We start from the raw sequence: 12,626 nt of genomic DNA, 5'->3' as shown, positions 1-12,626 counted from the left end.
GTAATTGGCCAAAGGGTGGATCAAACGCTCAAATTAGCCACTTGCAAACCAACCTGCTAACCAGTTCACCACCAGAGAGAATTGCAGTGATGCCAACAGACGAATTTAACAAGGAAACTATAGAGATCCCTGAATAAACACAAAACCTTCATTGTATTTTCTTTCTCCTTTGTTCATACTCACACTGTAGAGTCTCTCAAGAGAGGGAAACATTCGGAACTCAAGACTAGAGGATCTTTCCCACGTATGAGCTTAGTACAAGTAATATGCTTCTAGCACAGAGAACTCAAGACTGAGTGAAAAGTAGTGTGTGGACACCACTTAAATAAGGCATCCACAGCTGTCACTCCTTAGCTGTAATTAGCCCTTCCTGCCCTCCAGCTCCTCCTAGTGGTTGGATGATTCCCAGCAGGCTGCCTGGATGTTACAGTAACAGTCCCGGCACTTTTCTGTCAATGCGCTCAGTTCCATGATTTCTATTCATCAAAATGTCAATCTAGAAAACTTGAAGTCTCAGGATTCAATTCCTGCAAATCATTTTTATGATCCATTATTCACAGCAGCTGTAGTTCAGTCTCAGTTGCAACACAAGCGGCAAATAGTGTCTTTACCTTCAAAGCCTCGTCCCATCCACAGAGACATCACAATCCAAAACATGTGGTCTGATAACACGACAAAAGACAGAGATTGGTTTCAAGGTCTATGAGTCAGCCAGAAATAAACACCTCCGTTCTAGCCTGCTACTCTGTGTCAGCTATCCATACAATTATCGTGAATACTGGAAAGAAAAAATCATTTAAAATGACAACAGGATCATAACAGTAGCCCAACGTATGCAGGTACAGTGCTTCTTTTACTTTGGGTCTGCAGCTTCAGGAACAAATGGAACGACAGTTAACAGTTTAAAGCAGAGAGTTAAGAATACAGTCTCAGAGGTCCTGCTTCTGATTATGGCCTGTAGGTTTCATCGCTCAACAAGGCCAAGAAGGGACGACATAAACAGGATGAAGCCATTTAAACTTTTATTTGACATGATGAAAAAATGTTGTTGCAGTGTCCAGCCAACTGTTTGTTACTGTTAACTAGCTAAAATGTAGCCTGATCAATAAAGGTTTACCTAATATAAACTTTACAATGCCTGTCATAACACATTATGACATCTGCTCATAAGAACATCATAATTTCACATTTTAAGGTGGCCTTATTACTGTTTATAAGTTAGAAAACAGTTACTGTTTATTTGTTGAATTTAATATAAGGTGGAAAAAAACCTTGACTAAGTCAGTAGAAGTGCCCAAATGTTTTGAATATGACTGTATATGTTCTCCACTCGTTTAATGAGCTACATGTGAGAAATAATTGAACAAAATGTGAGAAGAGATGTTTCTCAAAAGCAAAGCTGCAGCTCCTGGAAATCGTTAATGGTACAACCAGAAAGAAGATTAGTTTCCATCATTGATCTCACTGCTCAGAAACGGTGGTGCATAAAAATGAGGAAGAACATTTTCTTGGCGCTGAAAATACTTAATAATTTTTATTGATCATGAGCTACAGCCTTAGAGAAGGGAGAACTGAGGAGTCCCCTCGTCCACCTTTACTGAATGCTCCAAATACTGCTGCCATTCAAGTGGACGCCTAGACTCCATCAAGATTAAAAAACATGGCTTTGAGTTCAAGAATCCAAACACAGTATCCGTTTTAGAGCTACTTCAGCTAATTTGTTTAAAATCAATTATGGTAACTAGTGAACACAGTGTTATACAATATCAATGGGAACTGGGAAATCAGAGAGAATTATTAGGCAAACAAACAATGAAAAATAGGCAGGGCTGGTCGCGACTTAGCCGTCTACAAATAATGTAGATTTTGACAAACAGGGTTTCTTTAACCAGATATTCAGATAAAGGGGTAAACTACGCTCCTTATCAGGCAGCTGAGTGAAAGTGTTTCTCTGTAGTTCTGCAGTTACAGACTGGAGTCCATCTGTTTCTCTGATACTCTGTTACCCTGTTCTTCAGTGGTCAGGACCCCCATGGACCCTCACAGAGCAGGTACTATTTGGGTGGTGGGTCATTCTCAGCACTGCAGTAACACTGACGTGATGGTGTGTTAGTGTGTGTTGTGCCGGTACGAGTGGATCAGACACTGCAGAGCTGCTGGAGTTTTTAAACACCTCAGTGTCACTGCCAACCAAAACTATCCAGCCAACAGTGTCCTGTGGGCAGCGTCCTGTGACCACTGATGAAGGACTAGAGGATGAGCAGCACAAACTGTGGACACAGTAGCACTGCTGTGTCTGATCCACTTGCACCAGCACAACACACACTAACACACCACCACCAGGTCAGTCTTACTGCAGTGCTGAGAATGACCCACCACCCAAATAGTACCTGCTCTGTGAGGGTCCATGGGGGTCCTGACCACTGAAGAACAGGGTTAAATTTTTAGCTATTCCACTAATCCATTTACTGAACACAAGACATAACAGGGCAGTAGCTAAAAATGGGCAGGAGCATCAATAATCATCCTGTTAACCACTCATTCAGATTGAGTGAAACAGTGACGGCCACTGAACAAAGGGAGAGGAAAGGAGAGAAACAGGAGAAGAGTGTCCAGAGGCCACAGAAGCTCATCCTGCTCTCCCCGAAAGTGCGTCATAATGATGTATGTGTGTGTAAGTGTTTTTAAGCTGTTTTTCCCACAATTCCCTCCAGCTTGACACAAACACTGGCACGGGAAGGAAGTTGAAGTGAAGACACCAATACTCAACACACACAAACACACACACACTCACACACACACACACACACACACACACACACTCCTGCTTGTTCAAAAGCCCTTATCACAGCCAGGCAGCCCCCCTAATGGCGTTCTTACTGAATAAATGTCATTACACACACACACACACACACACACACACACACACACACACACACACACACACACACACACTCTCTCACACACACACACACACACACATACACACACACACACACACACACACATACGTGCTTGCTTCATATTACTAATCACTGCCAGAAGATGAATCACTTCCACCAGCCATGTGACAGAGAATGGTTGAAAGCAAATGACGCAGCGCTTACGCCCAAAAATATATAGCGCTAAAATACTAGCCAGCATCATGAATCGCGTCCCGTAATGATTTCATTACGTCCATAACAGGCCTCATTTCGCCCCGCCGTCATTTCCCCCACCCTGTTTTCAAAGAAGGAATAATAGACTGATCTCTTTTGCTGATGCAGGACATCCAAACCACCAGCCTAATCAGCGCACGCAGCTAATAGAGGAGAATGGAAATAGAAGAAAGACAAAAACATCAACGCATGGACTGCGGAACGTGGTTTTGATGGGCGGGGCCGGACCCCACCAGCTAAACTCAACAAGCCGTTTTAAACAGGTTCTATCATAAAGAAGCAGAGATCAAGCCATTTGTCTTTATTACGTGTGGACCCTGTAGGCCTGAATGTTTGCGGACACTTTTACAGTGTCCTGACTGATAAAGAGGAATTCATTGCTTTTTTCCAGGATTCCTGATTGAATGGTTAAGATGTAAACAACGATGTTTTGATCTAAAATGGTTCATTGCAGAGAAGTCATAGTTGTTCACAGTGGTGGAACTAAAGATCTGAAGCATTTCAGTGATACTTTTTTAATCCCGCAAACGGGGAAATTCCACCTCTGCATTTAATCCATCCGTGAAGTGAAACACCACATACACACTAGTGAATACACACACACTAGGGGGCAGTGAGCACACTTGCCCGGAGAGGTGGGCAGCCCTATCCACAGCACCCGGGAAGCAGTTGGGGGTGAGGTGTCTTGCTCAAGGACACCTCAGGCACGGACTGTCAGCTCTGGGGATCAAATCGGCGACTTTCCGGTTACAGGACCAGTTCCCTGACCTCCAGCCCACGACTGCCCCCTTAATTTATCTATTACAGTTAATGGAACTGTTGTCCCTTACAGTAAGTCACGTTTAGTTTTACTGCATTTTGAACACACGGCACTCATCTACATGCTTCATTGGAGTTTTTTTTTTATGGTCATGATCACAACATGGCTGAAAGGTTGTTGTCCATCAAACAATGTTGACGGGCACACCATCACCCCCTACTTTGAGCTCCAATGGACTGATTTAGACACAGATTGATCCTGAGCCCAAAAATTCTCATCATGAAATCACGTCTAGCCCAGCCAGACAACCTCACAGATCGCTATTACATGAAATGTTTACAGGATAGATGAGATGTTCTGAATGTTTTGGCCTCAACCATGTTATTGCCAAAATTATAGGTAGGATAATTAACGCATAATAAGAGGCAGTCGTGGGCTGGAGGTTAGGGAACTGGCACTGTCACCAGAAGGTTGCTGGTTGGATCCCCAGCACTGACAGTACATGACTGAAGCGTCCTTGAGCAAGACACCTAACCCCCAGCTGCTGCGGATAGGGCTGCCCCCTAGTTTGTGTGCTCACTAGTGTGTATGTGGTGCTTTGCTTCATGGACGGGTTAAATGCAGAGGTGAAATTTCCCCACTGTGGGACTAATAAGGGTCACTTAATTAATTAAAGAATAGATGTGGAAGTTTTTTGGCCCATTATTAACAAAAAATAAATAAAAAATATTCCGCAGTCCATAAACCAGCGCAGAGCTTTGAGGACTAGATATGTACTTACACATGACTGTGAGAAAGACATTCCCTGATGCCAGCACCACCTTCTCCCGGGTGGCCCGGTCGTAGATGCCCACGTGGCACTCATATGGCCCGTTATCTGAGATCCGCACCTCAGGGAGCCTAGAAACACAGAAGCAATCAGGAGATAAATTAAACACCCTTCAGCCTTATTCAGCACTAATACTGTCTTTGATCTGCTAATATCCATTCTTAATTGGTCAGAGTCTGAGTATTGATCAGTCTGGGCCCAGCTGCAACAAGAAACCTTCACCTCCTGTGACACTGTATCTCAAAAGACAATAACATTGTTCATAAACAATGCGACGGCTATATTGTCTATTTACATGACAACTTGACTCAGTTGAAGACTGAGTTGGTTTCTGATTTCTCCGGGTCCAGGAGAATTCCCCAATTCGATTCTACTTTATTTGTGTGGCAAATTCGGCAACAGACATTGTCCCAGAGCAGCTGTTCAGAATATATGACTTGTTCTGTGATCACTGAACCACTGAAATGTGTACTTGGGAAAGTCCGTAGTGCATGTCTGAAATATCTCACCAGATGATCTGTGCTTGAATTACCTGGAAATAACCTGACTGGGCAAGCATGGGTGCTGTGTGTGCTAATAGGAACATTTCCCATAAACAAATGGACAATAACGCTGCAATACCAGTATGTCAGTTCAGTTCGGTTTCATGGGTTTCATGGAGTTTCCTACCACCGTCATTTCCCAAAGCAGCTTTCCGGAAATGAGGGTACACCCCCCTAAACAGCATAACCAAGGGAGACAGAAGCTGATAGTATCCAAGGATCCGGTGAGGACAAGTTTACAAGGATGGTTAAACATAGGCACTGGGATCTTACAGAGGAAAGATCTGGGAAGTAAACCAATGACAGATGGGAAAGTCTGTCAAACATCTGGAGGAGTAATTGAAGAAGGTATTGAGTGTGACACATACAAGGTAGCAGACAAAGGACGTGGTGGATTCACACTGGGGGATGGAAGGTATAAGAACATGGTAGACCACTTCTATACATATATCTATACATATCTTATATATATATATATATATATATATAGATGACGGTAGACTCAGGATGGTTGGAACAAAACTGCTGGAACAAAAACCTCATATTTCAAAACGGTAAATTTACAGGAAAAGGAAAAATCATGACATTTTGTAAAATTTCTTCCAAGTAATTTTGAACAATTTCTACTGGCCTATTCATCGTAGAGTTTAAAAGGTATTAAAAGTAAAAATATGACAGAAACGGAAATAATGAAATAGGGAACTGATATAGTACATAAGACATAAACACCACCAGCTATTTAAAACACAAAGAAATGTTTTATACAAACGTTAATGCACAGTTACTTTGTATTTGATTAACTTGCATCCACTTTGGCAGAGATCACTGCTTGAAAATGCTATTTGTAGCCACGGTGGGGTCTTTCTAGGTATAGTAGATTGATGTGGCACCACATCCGTATCAGCTAAGCCTTCCTGCTGGTTCTTTGCGGTCATAAGGGGGTTTTACTTTGCATTTCTGCTCCAGCAAACGAGCAGTTCTATCTGCGGTTTTCCTCTGTCTTCCAGATCTTGTCTTCACATCCACAGATCTCCTTTATTGTCATTCCTTGATGTCAGACACATATTTGCTTTACATAATGACCCAATAAGTCGCTACTATGAGTCTAAAAGGGTGTCTGACATTTGCACGTGCCACTGTTACTGTTTAATTCATGTTTTTCCAATAGTTTAAATTAATCACTAAGTAACTTTATTAGCACTTGCAAATAGTTTGCTCTAGAGATTGAAGGTGGATCGCTTCAGACCAGCTGCCCACGCCCCAGCTACCACCACCTGCCCTGGACTAGCTGCCCACCCTACTGATGTTTTCATGGACTCCCAGCTATTCCTACTACTAATACTACTGCTATTAATATTAGTAGTATAATAACTCTGTAGGTAGTCTGACCAGAAGAGTTTGGTCCCCCTGGTGAGCCTGGTTCCTCCCAAGGTTTCTTCCTCAGCTCTGAGAGGTTCTACTGGCCACCGTCGCCCCTTGCTTGCTCACCAGGGGGTTTTATATTCATGTTAAAACTGTCTTTACTGCAATTCTGTGAAGCTGCTTTGTGATGACATCAGTTGTAAAAAGTGCTACAAATAAATTTGATCTGATTTGATTTGATTACAGGACAGTACAGAAGTGAACACATCCAAGATGGCAGAGGCAGAAGACGCTGGACTCATCCAACACAGTAGATATAAACGATGGTGGACATGTACAGAAGATGGCATATGATGGACTCATAGAGGATGGTAGATATAGAAGATGCTGGACTTATCCAGCATGGTAGATACAGAAGATGCTGGACTCATCCAGCATGGTAGATATAGAAGATGCTGGACATGTACAGAAGATGGTATATGATGGACTCATAGAGGATGGTAGATACAGAAGATGCTGGACTCATCCAGCATGGTAGATATAGAAGATACTGGACATGTACAGAAGATGGCATATGATGGACTCATAGAGGATGGTAGACATAGAACATGCTGTACTCATCCAGCATGGCAGATACAGAAGATGCTGGACATGTACAGAAGATGGCATATGATGGACTCATAGAGGATGGTAGACATAGAACATGCTGTACTCATCCAGCATGGTAGATGCAGAAGATGCTGGACATGTACAGAAGATGGCATATGATGGACTCATAGAGGATGGTAGATACAGAAGATGTTGGACTCATCCAGCATGGTAGATATAGAAGATACTGGACATGTACAGAAGATGGCATATGATGGACTCATAGAGGATGGTAGATACAGAAGATGCTGGAAATGTACAGAAGATGGTATATGATGGACTCATAGAGGATGGTAGATACAGAAGATGCTGGACATGTACAGATGATGGTATATGATGGACTCATAGAGGATGGTAGATACAGAAGATGCTGGACATGTACAGATGATGGTATATGACTGACTCATACAGGATGGTAGATATAGATGATGTTGAACATGTTTTTGTCAATATCTGCTAAATTAATTATGTAGCAATAATTAGCAGCTTTTTTTTTAGGGCAAAACATTTGACTAATTTGACGAACCTTTGCCACTGTGCAGCCTCAAAATGCTCCCTATTTAATATAGGACAGCAGCCCCATCTGAACTGGTGAATTTGAATAAGAAACAGCATCATGTTTAGTAATTATTAGAGATAATTATTATGAATAATATTTTTTTTTCCTTTATGATTCCAACACTGACACCAATGTAAAAACCTTGAATACCGGCAGACACTGACTTAATCCTTTTTTCTTTGAAATCTACTAAGCTTTAAAATAAGCTATACTGAATGGAAGCACTTTATTAGTAACTGCAAGGAAGCTATCACTCTAAAATTTCAGGCTAGATTAGATTCATTCTTTTTCCCTCAGGTATCTGATCCAGCATTCTCTGCCGATATCGACTTGATACCAGTGCACTGCTCCGGGTAAGTGCTGGATTAGTTAGCCCCCTAAAATTAGTATCGATCCCAAAATATTCAGATCGGTCAGGGTCCAGAATGAAGGCAGTATTATAACTTCCAGAAACAAGTGAAACATGTTGAAGCTCACACAGGGGTTGCCGGAGAACTGGCTCATTACAAAGCATGACAGAAGTTGGAGAGGGATGTGACAGTCGCTCATTAATTATGAAAACATCTGGACCCAACACAGCCATCTCCAAATGACCTGATGCCCCTGCTGTACCCCATACAGCCCTGTCCACCCCTGAGACTTCAGCCACATTTCAAAGGCCCATGTTCTACATTTCCCTTCTCTGAAGTCCACGTACGACATGCGTGATTTTATATAATTCACTTTTACATGATCATTATCCAACCTCACTTTATCTCCAGGATTGAACAGTGTTATTATTACTGTGATATATTAAAGTGACCTCTGCTCTGAATGGCTGACCCTTTCACTTGTAAATGAGGCACACTACGTTTAAAAAGCCGCTGTAAAGTTCAGACAAAAAGGGCTCACGAAGACCGGAAAAGATGAAAGCCAGCCACTACTTTCCGACGTTTGGAAGGCCACAATGATCGGCTTGCTTCCTGACAGCCAGGAACAGCACAACATTTAACATTTTAATCTTGCATTCTGACGTTATGAGCACGCTTGTCCTGAAACCATCACAGTGTATCCAGCAAAAAAAGGCAGCATGGAGCTTCTTTTACAGAGTGGAAGGAAATCCGGTAACACACTGAAAGCTCCGGCTCCATACGCTGTTCCATTTCACCACGACACACACGGACGTGCTGGGAGCAGGTCTTAGTGTGTTATACTGGGCAGCTTAGCCGCTGTAGGCTGAGTGGATGGTGGCATGTAAATGTATTCATGGTTGTGACATCATACTTTAATAACACCCAGTTCCTGCAGCTTAGAATGTATATGGGTCATTCTCCATTTGTGGGAAACCATGTCACAAAGGTCGCATGGCTTAAAAAGACGCTTAAAATATGAGACACAGCTCCAGAAGTCAGTATGCACATTCACACAGTCGACCTAAGATGAAATAATACTTCTCCCTTATGACTTCTCTGATTTTTCTTATTAAAGCCGCTCTGCATCTGCAAAAAGAGATCGTCACAAAAACATTTTCAACAATCCAGAAACCGTTTTTTATATAAAACACTCCTTTGAAGAGGGTTAACTGAGGAATCTGTATTAAACTGATTCATGTTATCTTTTTATATCATAAACGTTTATACATTTATAAAGTATGCATTTCATTTAAAAAAATCATTTGACTTTGGTCACTGGCGTTTTCAGGACTCTTATTTTACATTTTAACACAGTATTTTCAGCTCCATTAAACTGCTTCTTTGGGTTGAGGCTCATCAGAGAGGAAGCGTCTCGAGGCATGAGAAGGCGAGTCACACTCGCTCACTATACTTCATTCATTTATTAATAATTCTGTTTATCAGGCAGCTTAGAACGTCTTTGTGTCACCGGTGTTTTGTGCTTTAATGGCTGGGTAATTAAAATTTTGTCAAAATAATGTCAAATCATCATCTTTATTACCGATTTTAAACCGTTGAACAAGGTCACCTGATCAGAGACGAGTCAGTTGATTTACAAAATCTTCAGTTTCACCCAGAAAGTCACTGGAGTCACCGTCACTGGTGTTACACCACATTCATGCAACACCAGTGACTGTAAAATATGTTTGGATTCAAGGTCTCATCTTTGCATATATGATAATAGGAGATGTTAATGGATGAGATTATTTAGTTTTGGAATAAAAAAAAGAAATATTTTTCTTTTGAATGACTCGTAAACGTGTTTGCAGATAGTTTGGTTTGGAAATTTGGTTAAAATTCACAGTATTTTATTTTTGCACCATGCAGTTCCACTTTTGGACAGTTTCTTTTTATGGGGTTTTATTTGTTACATTTATTTTGGTTTTAATTTGTTTTTCGGATCTGATGTGCCAGATTCTAAGCATCTCTATCCTACTTTACAGTAAACGACGTTAACTGACATTTCCAGTTGTTTTCACTCAATTTTTAAAAAAAATTGTGTTTATTCTTCCTTTTTTGAAAAATGTTTGTTGAACATCTATAAACGACTAGGAGGACTGCACAGTCATCATGGTACTGACTTTGTTAGCCAGGGCAGATTTTGTGGTGGGAAAGCACAGAATAGTTCAGGACAGTGGAAAAGGGTAGCCTCGGGAAAAAGTGGGAGTCCAGCAAAAATGAAGAAAAAAAAAGCATCTGTTTGTTGTGTAAACATGCATATTTGCCCACTGCAGTGTCGCAATATTATTTAAAGCAGTGTTTTTCAGTTTAAATACAAGAAAACCCTCAAAGGTGGGAGAAATAGCTGCATCTTCTTTTGGGGATAAAACACATTTTCCCACTAGCTGACAAATGCAGTTTATCAGTGACTATGCTGGCCATCAGGATTCCTTCATCACTGTGGCAGGATTCCCAATGTCTGTATGATGTATTTGCATAATGCATGCTGGGTACTATAGTTACATAACATTGCTAACCAACAAAAAAAAAAAATCAGGTAACACTTTATTTGTATTATCGCAGTGCAAAGCGTGGGATGCAGTGGTGTAAAGCGCCGCCACTGGACTCTAGATCAGTGGAGACGAGTTCTCAGGAGTGACCAATCACGCTTCTCTGTCTGGGAATCTGATGGAGGAGTCTGGGTTTGGCGGTTGCCAGGAGACGGTACTTGTCTGACTGCATTGTGCCGAGTGTAAAGTTTGGTGGAGGGGGGATCATGGTGTGGGGGTGTTTTTCAGGAGTTGGGCTCGGCCCCTTAGTTCCAGTGAAAGGAACTCTTAAAACTTCAGCACCAAGAGATTTTGGACAATTTCACGCTCCCAACTTTGGGGGAACAGTTTGGGGACGGCCCCTTCCTGTTCCAACATGACTGCCCACCAGTGCACAAAGCAGGTCCATAAAGACGTGGATGAGCCAGTTTGGTGTGGAAGAACTTGACTGGCCTGCACAGAGTCCTGACCTCAACCCCATAGAACTCCTTTGGGATGAATTAGAGTGGAGACTGTGAGCCAGGCCTTCTCGTCCAACATCAGCGTCTGACCTCACAAATGTGCTTCTGGAAGAACGGTCAGAAATTCCCATAAACACTCCTAACCCTTGTGGAAAGCCTTCCCAGAAGAGCTGAAGCTGTTATAGCGGCAAAGGGTGGGCCGACATCACATTAAACCCTATGATTAAGAATGGGACGTCACTCAAGTTCATATTTGGAAATTCTTTTGGAAATACAGTGTAGTTAATTTACTTTCAAGTTACTTTTAGTTAAATAGCTACTAAACTGACCACAATGTTCTTTACCTCTAAACCAGCTCGACCTCGTCTCCGCCTCATCGTTATCACGCTCACCTGCAGTTAGTTTAAACACTGCCACTTTGGTTTGTGTTTGCAGTTTACATAGTTTTGCCATTGAGTTTCTAAGCTGGTCGCTGTTTTCATAGTTCTTTGTTGTTTCTTGTATTTTGACCCTGCTCTGTTCCGTGGATTTTGGGTTATGGATTTCCCTTATTTTTGCCTGCCTCTGATTGACCTCTGCCTGTGGCTATGGCGATGAGTATTGGAAACCCGCTGCTTTGCACATGCATCCCGCCTCTTATCCATTACAGAAAATAAATTTATGGATGCCTTTTTGTTCCAACTGTTGCTATAGTTACTCATTAAAATGACCTTCACATTCTTGTAATTGCAATCGAGACCTTCTAAAATCACTTCTTAAATCTCTGTAAATGTTCATACTTGTTCACTCTATTTCAACAATGTTTTGGAAGTACTGTAACCAAGCATGGTCCTAAGCCGGGGTTGCCCTGCACGAATTGTACCCCGACTTTAGCCCTGATTCTCAGTCTGGCTGAGTCTGAGCCGGTCGGCTCTACCCAGCAGATTTCTGGGTCAGTCGGACTCAACAGTTGGAGAGAGTCGAGTCGGATTTGAGGGGCACAGTCTCAGATTTACGGCCTCCCGATCGCATTTCAGAGCAGTCAGAGTTTATCAGACAGGTTTGATTTTTTAACCCGACTGAGTGAAATCTATGGTAAACTGGTCAGTGACTCAATGTGAACGGATTCCTGCAACAACCAATGAAAACTGAGAGCACAAATGAAGAAAATACAGCGAGTAAACAGAGAAAAATGGTGTGAAGTCTCTCATGCGTGGAGTGAAGCTTTTTAATCTGCTGACTTTAAGGCAGAATCGAGTTTATGTACATTTAAAACTCTAAAAATATCAAACGGATCAGATTTTTAAATCCATGATTCTCACTTGTCTGTCTGTCTGCCCTGCACTGGACTGTCCAAATGACCAGGCTGTATCCTGCCTTCCACCCGATGACAGCTGGGATAGGCTCC

The 12,626-nt window shown here is 42.0% G+C and overlaps 1 protein-coding gene across 2 annotated transcripts in view; it reads right to left on the bottom strand.

The window, feature by feature from the left end:
* Positions 1-12,626, bottom strand: part of igsf21a (immunoglobin superfamily, member 21a) — a 461,351-nt gene that overhangs the window by 160,351 nt on the left and 288,374 nt on the right. For both annotated transcript variants that reach the window (XM_017716473.2, XM_017716474.2), the window contains exon 4: positions 4,700-4,818. In XM_017716473.2, coding sequence (XP_017571962.1) covers positions 4,700-4,818 — 119 coding nt within the window. The remainder of the gene's footprint in view (positions 1-4,699; positions 4,819-12,626) is intronic.

This window comes from Pygocentrus nattereri, chromosome 21, assembly GCF_015220715.1.
Source record: "Pygocentrus nattereri isolate fPygNat1 chromosome 21, fPygNat1.pri, whole genome shotgun sequence".
Taxonomy (NCBI): Eukaryota; Metazoa; Chordata; class Actinopteri; order Characiformes; family Serrasalmidae; genus Pygocentrus; species Pygocentrus nattereri.
The sequence above is the reverse complement of the archived record's forward strand: the minus strand, read 5'-3'. Positions and strand labels throughout refer to the sequence as shown.